This window comes from Nannospalax galili, unplaced genomic scaffold, assembly GCF_000622305.1.
Source record: "Nannospalax galili isolate Female #2095 unplaced genomic scaffold, S.galili_v1.0 scaffold1623, whole genome shotgun sequence".
Classification (NCBI taxonomy): domain Eukaryota; kingdom Metazoa; phylum Chordata; class Mammalia; order Rodentia; family Spalacidae; genus Nannospalax; species Nannospalax galili.
Genome location: NW_008349082.1, coordinates 153,810 through 168,600, shown reverse-complemented (window position 1 = coordinate 168,600; position 14,791 = coordinate 153,810). Strand labels below are relative to the sequence as shown.

General features: G+C 41.7%; 1 protein-coding gene across 1 annotated transcript in view; it reads right to left on the bottom strand.

The window, feature by feature from the left end:
• Positions 1 to 7,667: 7,667 nt before the first annotated feature.
• LOC103744623 (C-X-C motif chemokine 17-like) overlaps positions 7,668 to 14,791 on the bottom strand; it is an 18,451-nt gene continuing 11,327 nt past the window's right edge. Inside the window, exons 2-4 of the mRNA XM_008846455.2 lie at positions 10,317 to 10,397; positions 8,916 to 9,017; positions 7,668 to 8,295 (exon numbers count right to left, since the gene is read on the bottom strand). Coding sequence (XP_008844677.1) covers positions 8,198 to 8,295; positions 8,916 to 9,017; positions 10,317 to 10,397 — 281 coding nt within the window. The 3' untranslated portion in view covers positions 7,668 to 8,197. The remainder of the gene's footprint in view (positions 8,296 to 8,915; positions 9,018 to 10,316; positions 10,398 to 14,791) is intronic.

Below are 14,791 nucleotides of genomic sequence, written 5' to 3'. Positions count from 1 at the left end.
AATCATAATATTTAAAAAAAATATTATTAATATGAAATTGTTAGATGTAAGGTTTTTATTAAGGCTATCCTACATATAAAATTATATGTATTTATGTATATATTTTTGTGAAAGATCTTTGTCTTTGTGTGGTTTCCTTTTCACAGTAAGGATTACAGGAACTATAATCCCAGCAAGCAATAACATTGAAAATCTGGGTTGTTAAAAATCTGTCTTGGGGCTGGAGAGAGAGCTCAGCAGTTAAAAGCACTGGCTGCTCTTGCAGAGGATCCAGGTTCAGTTCCCAACACCCACATGGCAGCTAACAACTGTCTGTAACTCCAGTTCCAAGGGATCTGACACCCTTTTCTGACCTCCATGGGCATTTCAGGATACAGGTGCACTTACACACATGCAGACAATATACTCATACACATAAAATTAACATGATAAATGAAATATTTTTTAATTTTTAAAATCTATCTTATGAATGATTATGCATACATGACTGTCTACACATGCTTATGTTTCTGCATCATTTACAAAGCAACAGCTTGATTTGTAAGTAAGTGCTCATGTAAACTGTAGTTGTTACATCAGCCTAGCTTCCTTGTGCTTTGTAGTAACACTAAAAATTTAAGGGAAAATTCCCAGCTCCAACTGCCCCAAAAGGCCAAGTAAATAAGCTTGAATATGAATGCGGTATTTTAATTAAAGAGGCAAAATAATGGCAAATAGTGAAATACATAGAGGTGATGATTTGTCCTAGATTTGAGTTTTTAAAGGTTGAAATTGGAAAAAATATTTTAAGACAAGATACACAATTATATAGCCTTGGTCAGGATGTTATCTCTTTGACACTTTCTTAATTCTGGTTCTACAATAAGGTCTCTATGGCTTAAGGGTATAAATGCTACTTCTGTCTGGGGTCAAATTATTCTTGTGGGATAATTGCCCTTCTCTGAAGTGCTAAACTCTTTGTTACAAGGATTTATAGGATGATGTATCTCTGTGCTTTAATATGTGTGTGTGTGTGTGTGTGTGTGTGTGTATGTGTGTAGAAACATAAACATTTTAAGGATTTTAAGATTATTTTTGACCAATATTGCCTCTTTAAAACAAACAAGTAAGAGGATGTTTCAGTGTCCATATCTTAGTCAAATCTACATAATATACAACTCTAAACATTTTTTGTAATGTGCATTTTTAAAAACCTGCTTCATGTCCACAAAAAGGTATTGAAGTTTATAGGTAATCTTAATGTGTTACATCATAATAATATATTTGGTACAGTTATTCATGGTTGTTCTGTTAGTTTTAAAGAAAAATATTTTTAGTAAAACCGTGATAAAAGATTAACTTATTCACAGGTCTAAAGAGATGACATTAAGAGCACTTTCTTCTCTTCAGAGTACCCAGGTTTACTTCTCAGCACCCACATGGCAGATGACAATGCTATGTAACTGCAGCTCCAGGGGATCTAACTCCCTCTTCTGGTCCCCCACAGGCACTACATGCACATGGTGCACTTACATACTGTAGGAACAACTTTAACAAAATGGACATATTCTGAACTTGGACTTTTGCCGAACCTTGCTACCAAAAAGGTACTGTTTGTAGTGTGAACAAGCTCATTGAGTCATGTTCCTCTTGTGACCTGCTCATAAGGTCTTAATCCTACCAGACACTTCCTTGCCCTCCACCCAGGAGACTATCTGAATCTGTGTGCATGTTTTACATATCAAAGCATCAAAGCTTTGTAAACAGCACTTTTCTCATTGCAAACAATGAGAGAAATTAAGAACCTTCTGTATGTAGTTGTGTGTGTGGTATTCTAGGTCTAGGGAGTAAAGATCAAAATTCTTGGATAAGAGCAGGTCTAACGTTTACTTCCCCATTTCATGCTGGATATATGTTTTCAATAAAAGAATGAGCAAAGCCCTTGCTCAAGAGCACAGCTCTGAGAGATATCTGAAAGAACAGGTTTTTAGCAGTTTGGGTCTGCTCTTGGAGTTAAAATGGATGCTAAGAGTCAGGCTGCCCTTTTTATGGTATAGCTGTAATGTGACTTAGTGCAATATTTTAGTGCCTCATGTGAGGAAGAGGCTTTCTATTCTGAACTTACAGATGCAACACCCAGAAGAGTCCTGAGGAAGAAGGGTATCATATGCTGTTGCTGTCATACATTCTAAGTTGTGTGATGAGGGCAAGGCTATCCTTGATAGCTTGAGCCAGTGCACGAACTCAAGGAGACGTACCCTGGGAAGTCCCAGCGAAAAAGGGAATTATTGGACATTCCCAGGCATACACAAGGGTAAGTGATATGAAAATGAGAATGAGGCTTCCTTGATAGTTCACACCGGAATGCTCACTAATAAGTCTTTATGCACATTTTGCCTTTACCTCCTGTACGAGGCCTGAGCTACAAGGACATGTGCTCAGAAGTTTCTCATTCTTACCTTTCCTACTTTACTATGGGGATCTTTCTGTCTCTTGAGTCTAGTGCACATGCATGGCAATGAACAGATTTACTTAAAGGAATTGGAGCTAATGTATCACCAAAGCAAATTTATTCACTCCATGGGACACTTGATTCAGTATCTTAGAAAAAAAAAAAAGTTGACCGATTAAGTGACTGCTTAGAAATTAGTGAATTGAAACATTTAACTGGGGGAAAGAAAAATTTAAGTAGATATAGTCTTATCTGGAGAAAAAAGAGGAAGTTTCAAAGAAACAACCTCTTACTTTACCTCACACACTTCCCAGCCTAATTCTTCGGCCTTCCACACAGCTTCCTTCCCCAGGAAAGAGCAGTGGAGAGACTAGTGTGGATAAGTAGGGCATCTGTCCTGGCAGTGCAGAGCCATCATAGAGCCAGCTTCTCCTGTCCTGCATCTTCATGCCTGGTTTCCTTCTGCAAAACTCCTCTCCTCCAGGCTTGCTGCCTGCTTGTTTCTGCATCACCATACTGCTTTTGAACTCAGTTTCCAGTTAAAATGACATGGATAGGATACAGAGAGAAAACATACAGATATCATCTTTTTCCAAATAATTTTATGTGTTATTTTCTGTGTTCTTCTCTTTATAAACTGTATTTAACCCAAGACTACATGTGGTAAATTATAATGTGGCTTTTCTGATCCAGACATCCAAATGGATAGACCTCTTTAAAAGGGGAAATTCAGGACTGGAGAGATGACTCAGTGGTTAAGAGCACAGACTGCTCTTCCAGAGGATCTGGGTTCGATTCCTAGCACCCACATGGCAGCTAACAACCATCCTTAACTCCAGTTTCAGGGGATCCAATGCACTCTTCTGACTTCCATAGGCATTGCACAACATGGGTGCTCTTACACCCATGCAGGCAATACACAATCATATACATAAAATAAAAATAATAAATTAGAAGTAAAATAAAATAAAATTTCCAGTGGAAGGTACTGTTACTTGCCTCATGATATAAAGATGTTTATAGTAAAAGCTGTCTATGGATGCTCTATTTGTCACTAACAATGTATTTGGATGGGAACCTCCCACTAACATTTGAGTCCCTTAGGCCACGGGAGAAGTGAAGACACCCACTTAGCCCTGGGACATAGAGAATTGCATATCACTTTAGCCATAACAGGAAAATTAAAAAGATCTTTAGACTTGTGGGAACCCCTTGCAAAAATATTTTGGATTGGATTATGTCTTAGTTTGTTTCTTCATTGCTGTGACAAAATACTCTGACCACTACCAACTTGGGGAGGAAAGGGTTTATTTAGCTTACATATCCCAGGTCACGGTTCATCTGGGAGCCCAAGGTAGGAACTCAGGGCAGGAACCTGGAGGCAGGAGCTGGAGCACAGGCCATGGAGGAACGCTGCTTACTGGCTTGCTCCCCTGGCCCTTACTCAGCCTACTTTTTAATGCAACACAGGCCCACCTGCCCAGGGGTGGCACCACCCACAGTGGGCTGGGCCCTCCCACATCACTCATCAAGAAGATGCCCCTCAGACATGGCCACAGGCCAGTCCAATAGAGGCAATTCTCCAATTGAGGCTCCCTCAACCCAGGTGTGTCAAGTTGACACTAAAGCTATCCAGCACAGACTATGAAAGGAAATTTTGCCCAGATGATATTGATTCAGATTAAACTGGTCAAATTCTTATTATGATTTATTCTCAGCTATTCCAAGAAATTTTAGCTTTAAGTTAATTGGCTCAATTGATTTATTGTTCACTTTGGTGGAATCAAACTGATTTGTCACTAGAAACTTATGATGGGATAGGCACTGCCTATAGTACCCTCTGGGAGAAAGTCCTCGAAACAAATGGTAAATTTATTTAATCATGTTATATCTCATGATATTAAGAAAAGGTCAGAAGGATGTAAAAATGCATGGCAAATTGGGAATAGTAAAGAAGGAATTTTGTATGAAGATTATGATGGCTGGATGCTTCCACAATGCAAATGAAATCTTCAAAGAAAGTTTTATGGGGGCTGGAGAGATGGTTCAGTAGTTAAGAGCACTGGCTGCTCTTGCAGAAGACCTGGGTTTGAATCCCAGCACCCACATGGCAGCTAACAACCATCTATAACTCCAGTTCTAGAGGAGTTTGACGCCCTCTCTGACCTCCTCAAGCACTGCATGACATGAGAGTGCTTTACATACATGTAGGCAACACACTCATACACATAAAATAAAAATTTTATGCTGTGAAGGTTTAAATAAATTTATATGGATAAAGGATGAGACAATATAGTATATTATATAATCTCTAAAATTTCTAGTCAGAATTCAATCAAACTTTTACTTAAATCAATGTGTTATTTTTCTAATCTTGCCAATTATTACAAAGATTAGCTTTAAAAATAAAATATTTGTCTGATTAAGGTTTGTTTAAGAGCATTTAGCATTTGCTCTTTATCTAAATATTAAACAATATTTAAAAGTACCAGACTGGCTAGGTGTGGTGGCGCACGCCTTTGGACATACTTGGGAAGCAGAGGCAGATAGATCTCTATGAGATTGAGGCCAGTCTGGTCTACATATCAAGTTCCAGGCCAGGGGCTACAGGGTGACCCTGTCTCAAAAAGACCAATAAATAAATAAGTTAAATAAAATTGGAGAATGTGTGTGCTAATTAGGGGGACCTGATTGTTTGGAGATTATAGAAACATCAGCTACTATGTCTATAATGCCCTTCATGGGTGTTGTTGCGTGCCGCACGTTGGTTTCGCGCTGCTGGGCGGGTCTCTCTGGCTCTCCGCGGCTGGGAGTGCTGGCGGCTGGCTAGGCAGATCGGCTGGCCCGGGCCAGGCGCTGGCGAGTGCAGGCTCCGCAGGGGGGCTGCAAGCTGCCGGGCGGGTTCTGCACCAAGCTGCAGGGGGCTCTGCGCCAGCTGCGGCCGCTCCCTCTGTGCACGTGGTCCGTTGGCCACCAGTCCCGGGCGGGGCAGGGGAGCAAAGCGGGAAGCGCAGGAATGTCGAATGCAGAAGCTTCGTGAGTGGGTGTTGACGTGGGACAGCTCCTCCTGGGAGACTGAATCACAGGCTGGTCGCAGGCGCAGTGAGACACAAATCAACAGCCCAGTCAAAGTCAGTGATACAGCTCCACTTTATTAGGGTGAAACTAGAAGATTTATAGTGTGGAGGCAGTAGCAAAAGCCTCAGCTGATAGGTCCTCCTAGGATGCTTTATTTACATGAGGCGGTGGGCTTCTATGCTGTCAGACAGTGCCTGATTATAAAAAACCTGGTAGTTTCTAGCCAGAGGTCATGTATCTGTGGAGGCCACTTCAAAGGTGAGTCAGGAAGAGAGTAGGAGGCCCCACTGAAAAGGGGAGTCCTTCCATCATGCGCAGAACCGGCTCGCGGCCATCCGGACATGGAGAGACTGCGACCCAAACAGCAGGGGTCCCCAACAATGGGGATCTGGATGATAATATTTATTAATGCAATATCCTCAGAGAAATGCCATGAAGTTTTTGGTTGAACCAAGACACCTTGATTAATAGCCAGTGGTTGAGAGGAGTTATCATTATAAAGCACTCTCTACCCTTAGGGGAGGCAGAGTGGGGCTTATAAAGCCTAAAACCACAATTACACCATGCCAGGGGCAAAGCCAATAACCCTAGGTATATCGGATCACCGTATTTACACCAGACCAGGGCAGGTCAGTTAACAAAGAGGTTTTCAGTTAACAAAAAGTTTCAGTTAGGAAGAACAAGTTTCTTAGAATTGCAGAAACAATGGACTCCACAGAGATGCAGGTGTAGCTGGATGAGAGGGTGTTCTGCCTCACTGCTTGTAAGTTTCCCAGTATTGTAGAAAGAGTGCACCCCCTGAGATGCAGGTGCAGCCTTCACAGGACCAATTCTTGTTGGCTGGCTGAAGTAAAGTCAAAGCATTGACTCAATATCACCAGGTGATAAGGGCTTGTATTGGGATCTTGGGCACATTAATTTAACAGAAGTTATCCATTGTTTGACAGAGTTCAACAACCAGTTACTTAAGTAAGGCCCAACCATTATTAGATCCAGGAGGAGAAGGATGAGAGGGCTTGCTAGGCCTGTAAGCAAGGTGGTCAACCTTGGATTCCAATGAAACCAGTGATGGAATCAGGAACTGTTGCCTCTCTCTCCTTCTGGAACTTTTGATGTTCATCAGATCTCCAGGATTGAATGGGTGGCTGGGTATAGAGGTGGGAACTGGATGTCTCAGATGTTAGAATTGACTGTAGATTCAACTTGCTGGAAATACTTTAGTGGAGACTGATTAGTAAATTTTCAGAATAAATTCCCTTAATCTAGGTTGGTAGAAGAGGCAGCCTTCTGGACATAATCTTATATGGGGTGAAACCCACCTTCTAGGGAGTACATCTGACCCAGAGGAGGACCAGTGGTAGGAAGTTGGACCAGTTTTCACCAGTGCCTGTCCTTGAGGGCAAGATGAGTTTCTTGTAGACAACAAAAAGATGGATTTTGTTTTTTAATCCCTGCAGCTAACCTGTGTCTTCTGATTAAAAATCGAGGCCATTGATGTTTAAAGTTATTATTGAATGTTGAGTATTAGTTACTGTCATTTTATTTTCTGTTTTTGTTCTTGGTCCTAGTTTGTGTTTCTGTAATTCTAGATTCATTTGCTTTCTTGCAATATCCTCTTGGCTGTAGTCATTCCTTCCTTCAGTCCTCTGTATTGCTTCAAGTATTTTCTGTGGAGTTTGGCAGACATGTCGTCATTCTATTTCTACAGGCAAACAGGCTCAAAACCCTTTTGAATGGCATTTGAGATCCTTCACACCACTTTCTAGCCTTGAACTGAATTTCCGTATAGATATTTCCTGTGTTAAGTTGGAAACTCACAGAGTGCAGTAACTACTGTTGATGATGATGATGGTGATTATGATGATGGTGATGATGATAGTGCTGATGATAGTGATGATGGTGATGATGATGATGATGGTGAATACTGACTGCTTTTGCAGAAGACACGGTTTCCATTCCCAGCATCCACATGGCAGCTAACAACTGTCCATAACTCCAGTTCCAGGGAATCTGATGCCCTTTTCTGACCTCTGCAGACATTGCATGACAAGGGTGCACTTACATACATGTAGGCCTAACACTCATACACATAAAATAAAAATAATAAATAAAATTTTTTAATTAAAATTTTTTAAAAATTAAGAAACAAACTACAACAATTTTTTAAACTTTTATTATCTTTAATCAGGAAATATCTGATTCAGTGCTATTCCCGGTTTCTTTGATCCATCTATAGCTTATTTCAGAAATGAGTTAAGAAATAAAGAACTAGAAAATGGAGAGAATGAGGGTCATGGAAGGAGAAGTATGTATAGAATCTGGGATAGATTTGGAATTAAAAGGGTAAAGGGGGCCATCTGGATACCATATGAGTTGGCAGACTCTATTTAAAAGAACATGTGTATATGTACATATATATATATGATTTCTTTTGCTACTTTCTTGATTGTATTTAAGACCAAGACCAAGTCAGAGGGGGCTGAGGTTTCCTAGGTTCTTTCGGGGTAAGGGGACGGCACAAGAAAAGATTGACAAGGGAAGGTAGTGGAGGGAACAACAGTGAATGTGATGGGAGAGAATGCCTTTAGGGAGCCCTGGAATGCTTTAGGGGGTGAGGCTGGGGAATGGGAGATTAAGAACATGCCCTGGGGCTGATCACTGCTTTTGACTGAGCGTGTCTCATCGGGGCTACAAGGGCAGAGCAAAACTTGCTAGTTGACATTGTTTGAGAAATCGCTGGCAGGCTCTGGAGTTCCTGTTTGGCTTCCTGTGGTGCTTTTGGTGTCCTAGGATACAAGGAAAGAGGGTTGGCTACTGTCAAAAACTTTTCACAAAGGTTTATTGGTTGTGTGTGTGTGTGTGTGTGTGTGTGTGTGATGTGGGGGATTGACTCATGGCACACTGTGCATGTGGAAGTGAGAGGACAATTTACAGAAATCAATTCTTTCCTACCCTGTAGGGTCCAGGAATTTAACTCAGATCCTCAGGTTTGGTGGCAAGCGCCTTTACCATCTTGTCAGCCAATGATTTACTTTTTTTAAAAAAACAAAAACAAAACAAAACAAAACTGCTCAATTAGGGAGGAGCAAAACTGTTCCCTGCTGACACTGGTGTCATCTTCAGAAATCAATGACCAGGTCATAGCACATGTATCTCCTTTTACATTGTTAAATGCTGCCATTCTAAAATCTAGGAATTTGGCTAAACCTTTCTGGTTTCAGAATAATTGTGTCCTGCTGTCCTTGGCCTTCATGTGTCCCTGCAGGTCGGCATCAGCTAGAAGAGGCTGATTGACATGGATGCTGATTCGGGTCTTCATTTTATCTCTAGTCTCAGCCTCTCCTTCATCCCTAGTGATTCCTCCAGGTGACCGTGGGTTAAGGAAGACTGTTTTCTTGAAACTTACTGCTCTTTTTCACATTGCTCTTGAGATGATCACAAGGACAGTGTTTCCTTGGTGTCCTGGGCTCTGCTGTGAATTTTCTCCCGGGGGCTCTTAGGAACCAATCTGAAATAAAAAAGGCTGCTGCTTAGACAGGAAGGTTACTGTGCTGGAGAGGAGGGGGTTGGCAGGCTTTACTTGTCACCTTCCGAGCCTCCTGGTTCCTCTTTCATCAAGGGTCAGAAGGGGTCAACACGGCAGTAGAGTCATCAAGCTATGGGAGCCCCAGGGTTTCTGACATTTTGTTTTTAATATTTTATTTATTATTTTTATATTATGTGTGTGAATGTATTGCCTACATATGGTGTATAAGTGCACAGTGTAGTACTATGCCCTCAGAGGTCAGTCAGATTCTTTGGAACTGGAGTTCCAGGTGGCTGTTAGCTGCCATGGGAACCAAACCCAGGTCTTCTGCAAGAGCAACCAGTACTCAACCACCGAGCCATCTCTCCAGGCCCCCGAGTTGTTTTTCCTGACCTTTATTGGCAGGGATTTGGTGCCAAGTTTACCGGGGGCACTGGGAGATCACTGGAGAGCATTTGGTTAAAGAATGAGAAATAAGACCCAGCTGGGCATGGTGCTCATCGCTTTCATTCCAGCATTCAAGACACGGAGGCAAGCAGATCTCTGTGAGTTTGAGGCCTGACTGGCCTATATAGTGAGGTCCAGGCCAGCCAGAGCTACACAGTGAGACTCTGCCATCTTAAAAAAATGAAAAGGAAAAACGAAGACCCCGGCGTTGTGTTCTTAGGACGGCTTTCTTCTGCTTTCCCTCTTTCCTATAGTAAAATAAGACTGAGAGCAGGATGGAAGATGGATGGAAGATGCTTTTGGAAAGCCTGGGAAAGGTAAGAGTCCTTTTGGAAGGTGGCCTGGGAATTTGGGGAAAAGGTAAGGGGGAGGGGCCAGCTTGTGATCTGGCTGGGTCTTGCCTTGTAGGAATTACCTTATAGGAATCTAGTTCCTGCCAAAGACTCACTAAGAAAGCAGGCATTGTGGGTATTGTGGGCATTGTGGGCTGGAGAGATGGCTCAGTGGTTAAGAGCACTGACTGCTCTTGCAGAGGACCCCGGTTCAAATCCCAGCACTCACATGGCAGGTAACAACCGTCCATAACTCCAGTTCCAGGGGATTCCATGGGCATTGCATGACATGGGTGCACTTACATACATGCAGGCAATGCACTCATACATGTAAAATAAAAATGATAAATAAAATACTAAAAAAAGAAAGCAGGCATTGGCATGGCATCAGGTGGACTGCTGAGGTTAGCGCAGATAACATCTGAACTGGCCTCAGAGGGGTTAAGGAAGGGTGCTGGGGTTGTGATGGCGCCATCTCCGTGGTCAGTGCTGAATTACTGACCTTTGCACTGACATTCTTGGCTTCCTTCCTGGAGCCACCTCCGAGAAGCCTGGCGTTGGTCCCTGTGGTTTCTGGACAGCCCTGTTAGAAGGAAATGTATCTGTGGTCACTTCCGGGTACAGAAGAAAGAAAGCTCCCCCTCTGCCAGCCCCACCTCCCATCTTCTAATCCTCCAGCATTGTGCTATCAAGGAACTAAATCTACACAATTCGGTCTCTCTCTCTCTCTCTCTCTGTCTCTCTCTGTCTCTCTCTGTCTCTGTCTCTGTCTCTCTGTCTCTCTGTCTCTCTCTGTCTCTCTCTCTCCTTACTACAGAGATCCAAGGTAATTTAAGAGAGGACAAAAAATTGAAGCTTAAAATCTGGCCTACAGGGGCTGGAGAGAGGGCTCAGTGGTTAAGAACACTGGTTGTTTTTGCAAAAGGCCTGAGTTCGAATCCCAGCACCTACATGGCAGCTAACAACTGTCTGTAGTTCCAGGGAATCCAACAGCCTCTTCTGTCTTCCTTGGGCATTGCATGACATGGGTGCAGTTACCTACACACAGGCAATATACACATACACATAAAATAAAAATAATAAATTAAAAAATATTTAAAGAAAATCAATTCAATTAAAAAAAAAAAAAGAAAAGGAGCACTGGCTGCTATCCAAAGGACTTGGGTTCAGTTCCCAGCACCCACATGGCTGCTCATAACCGTCTGTAACTCCAGTTACATGGGATATGATGTGCTCTTCTGACATCCAAAAACACCAGGCATGCCCCTAGTACGCATAGATACGTGCAGGCAAAACACTCATACACATAAAAATAAAAATATTTTTTCAAAAAATGGCCTGTGGAGAAGCTTAGCTGGGAAAGTGAGGAAAAAATGACTCTTGATTCAAGAGAGAACAGGGTCAGGTTATTAAGACTACAACTAAGCCCCCCATCCCTTACAGTAAAATACTCATAACGTAACAGGTGAGAGCAAAGGACAGATAACTCTGCAAACCATAACTTCCATCTGACTTCCAAGTTGGATTTGAATTCACAATCTCGGTTCAATTATTAAGAGGATGATACTTGCGTTTGTTCCTCTGGGACAGACGCCTTTACCTTTGGGACTTCAATCAAGCCTCCTGCTTCCACGTTCCAAGTGCTGGGATCACAGGCCTGTGCCACCATGCTCCGCTCAAGATTTTTTGTTTTTTAAATTTAAAGATAATGTCTTGATATCAGACCACACTGGCTTGAACTTGCAGTCCTTGCACTGCCCCTGTTTCCATAGTCCCGAGGTTACAGGTGAACACCACCACACCATACCTGAACTATTCTTGAAGTCAGATATGAATGAACTGAACTCTTACCCCAGCTTCACATACTGAATCTTGAACCTCTAGTACCTCAAAATGACTAGATTTGGAGATAGGGCTTTGGAAGAGATGATAAGTTAAAATGAGGCTTTTGTGTTGGGTGCTAATCCAATATTATAAGAAAATGAATGTTAATTATGCATTTATAGTGTACAATGGGATATTTTGGCCTATGCATACATTATAGAGAGATTCAATCAAGCTCATTAGCATATATGAATTAGTTACTTTTAGGTTGCTGTGATAAAACACCATGACCAAAAGAAAACAGAAAAAGAAAAAAAGAAAAGAAAATGAGTTTTCAATACACAACAAAAATAAGTGCTCACAGAGGGACAACCGTATGACAATATAGTAAGTAGCTAACTGAATGTGTCCCCTTAAGACTCACATGTTGGAATCCTAACTCCCAGCATGTGACTGTGTCAAGAAGTGAAGACAGAGCTCTCAAACATGAAGACTGAGCTCTCATGAATGGGATTAGTGCCCTATGAACGGAACCCAGAGAACTCTCACTCTCCACCATGTGAAGATGTAAGTTAGCTATGTGCAGTCTGGGGAGGACTTTACCAGAATGCAAGCATGCTGACACCTGATCTCAGACTCCTACCTCCGGAACTGTGGGAAATGTTTCTGTTGTTTGTAAGTCACTCAGTCAACAGTACTGTGTTATAGCAACCCTAACAAGACAGCAACCATTTACCAGCCAAGGACAGAGGTCTCAGAAGAAATGCAAAGCTACTGACACCTTCATCTTGGATTCTAACTTCAGAGCTGTGAGAATGAAATGTGTTATTAAACCATCCGATTGTGGCATTTTCTTGTGACGGTCCTAGAAAACTAAGATTAAAATCTTCCTCCTCAGACTCGGAGCCAGTGGCTCAGTAGTGATTTATCTCATTGTTCCCGGCACGGTAGGCATATGGCAAATGTTTGTTCAGTAAGTGGATGGACAAGTTGTTTGGAGAGAGCCCTTAAAGATCGTCTGGTTCAATTCAGGCCTCGTGTTTCCCGGACTTCTGCCCTTTCTGTCACAGAAGGATGGTGATGATGTTGCATCACTTCCCCAGTGCTGTTTTCAAATGTTCTCATGAGCTGGTTTGAGTGCTACTAAAACAATGTAGAAAGGCACAGCCCTTGCCATCTAAATTTTTTTTAGCAGTTTCTTCTTGTGTGGGTTTTATTCCTCAGAGAAAAGCCATAGACTATTAGAACCAGAAGAAATGTAGATTATCTAGTTGACTCCCTTAATTGAGGTTTTTTTTTCAGTCTAAATGTAACACAATTATATTGGAAAAAGAATTGAAAGTGTAACAAAGAACTCATTCATTATTATTATTATTGTTATTACTATTACTATTACTATTATTATTATTTTGAGACAGGGCCTAATGTAGTTCTAGTTTACCCCAAACACTCCATAAGTGAGGATGACCTTGAACTCTGGACCTTCCAAGTGCTAGAAATACAGGTGTGTGGCAAGAACTCATGACTTTTACTAACTTGGTATTTTCACATGTATGTTACATGTTTGTTGTTTTCTTTATACAGTGATAACCATATTATGTGAACATAGTTCTAGCTTTTTCTCTTACTTCATAAGGCATATTACTGTTCTTTTATTGTTTGTTTAAGATGCCTGTTTATTTGTTTTTTTTAAGGCTCATGTAGCCCAGATTGGTCTTGAACTTGCTATATAGAGGAGGCTGACCTTGAACTGCTGATCTTCCTGTTTTCATCTCCCTAGTACTAGGATTGAAAGCGTGCATCTCCATGCCTGGCTGACATGTCATCTTTATAACAGAAATGTTCAATGTTTGTATAATGCTCCCAACAAGTTTTGTGTGTTCCAAATTATTTCCCCTTTGCTGAATATTTGCTTTTATTTTTAAATGTTGATAGAGCTCTGTTCTTTCAAAAATATTTTATTTATTGTATTTAATGTGTATGAGTGTTTTGCCTGCATGTATGTAAATATATCACATGTGTGCAATGCCCACAGAGACCATAAGAGGATGTCGGATCCCTTGGAACTGGAGTTGCAAATGGTTGTTAGCCACCATGCGGCTGCCTGAAGTCTTACCTGAGTCCTCTGAAAGAACAGCGAGTGTTCTTAACCCTGAGCCATCTCTCCAGCCACAAGCTTTGTTCTTATAAGTATTTCTTGGACTATTTTCTTGGGAATTTTTAAAATAAAGGACTCTTCGGGAGAGTTCTCTTGGTGGAATTACTAGTAAAAATTTAAGAAAAGCTTTTATGTTTCTAGATATCTTTATCAAGTTGTTTTTATGAGGACTAAATTAATTGGATCACCATCTCCTTTGTTTTACAGTGAGAGAAAGATGCGGAGTGAGCAATGAAATGGCTGAGTGAGTTCACAGAGGTAATGGCGACACACCCACGTTAAAACCAGCTCCCAGTGTTCACGTGCTCTGCTTCCTGCAGGGCTCTGGGACCCTAGCTTCCTGGGCATAACGGAAAATGAAGCTGCAGGATCCAGGACGTCCACCGACCCCATACTTCTGTGAACTACCTTTGTGAACTTTCCATAGCTTCTATCAACTCCCTTTCATCCACTTCTTTTTCTCTAAATGTACTTTACAAAATAGCCCCATGTGAAGTTATAAATTTGATATATGCTTAGATATTCATATTCTCTCTCTCTCCTTCTCCCCCACCCCACCCCTTGTGAGGTATCCCAGGTTGGCCTTAAACAGGCTATGTAGACTTGACTACATTTTTATAATGCATTAGAATAAATGTGTAATTGCTAAAGTTAATAAAGCAAATTTATGTTTAATCTAAAATTGGCTTGGGGAGACACTTGCACTTTATATCCAGATAGACCTGGGTCACCTTCCGGCTCTGTCACTTAACTGTGTGCTCTGTGCACTTGGATGCGCTATCCTAGCTTCTCTGATCTGTGATTCTCTGACTTATAAAATGAGGGCAGTGATACCCACTAGCAGAGGAGTCAATGAACTGCTGGGAGTGTCCAGAGTCCAGACAGGTGTTCAAGACGTGATGGTTATTACTGTGGTGGTTACTGTGGACAAAACTGTTCATCTCCCTTCCCTTCCCTTCCCTTCCCTTCCCTTCCCTTCCCTTCCCTTCCCTTCC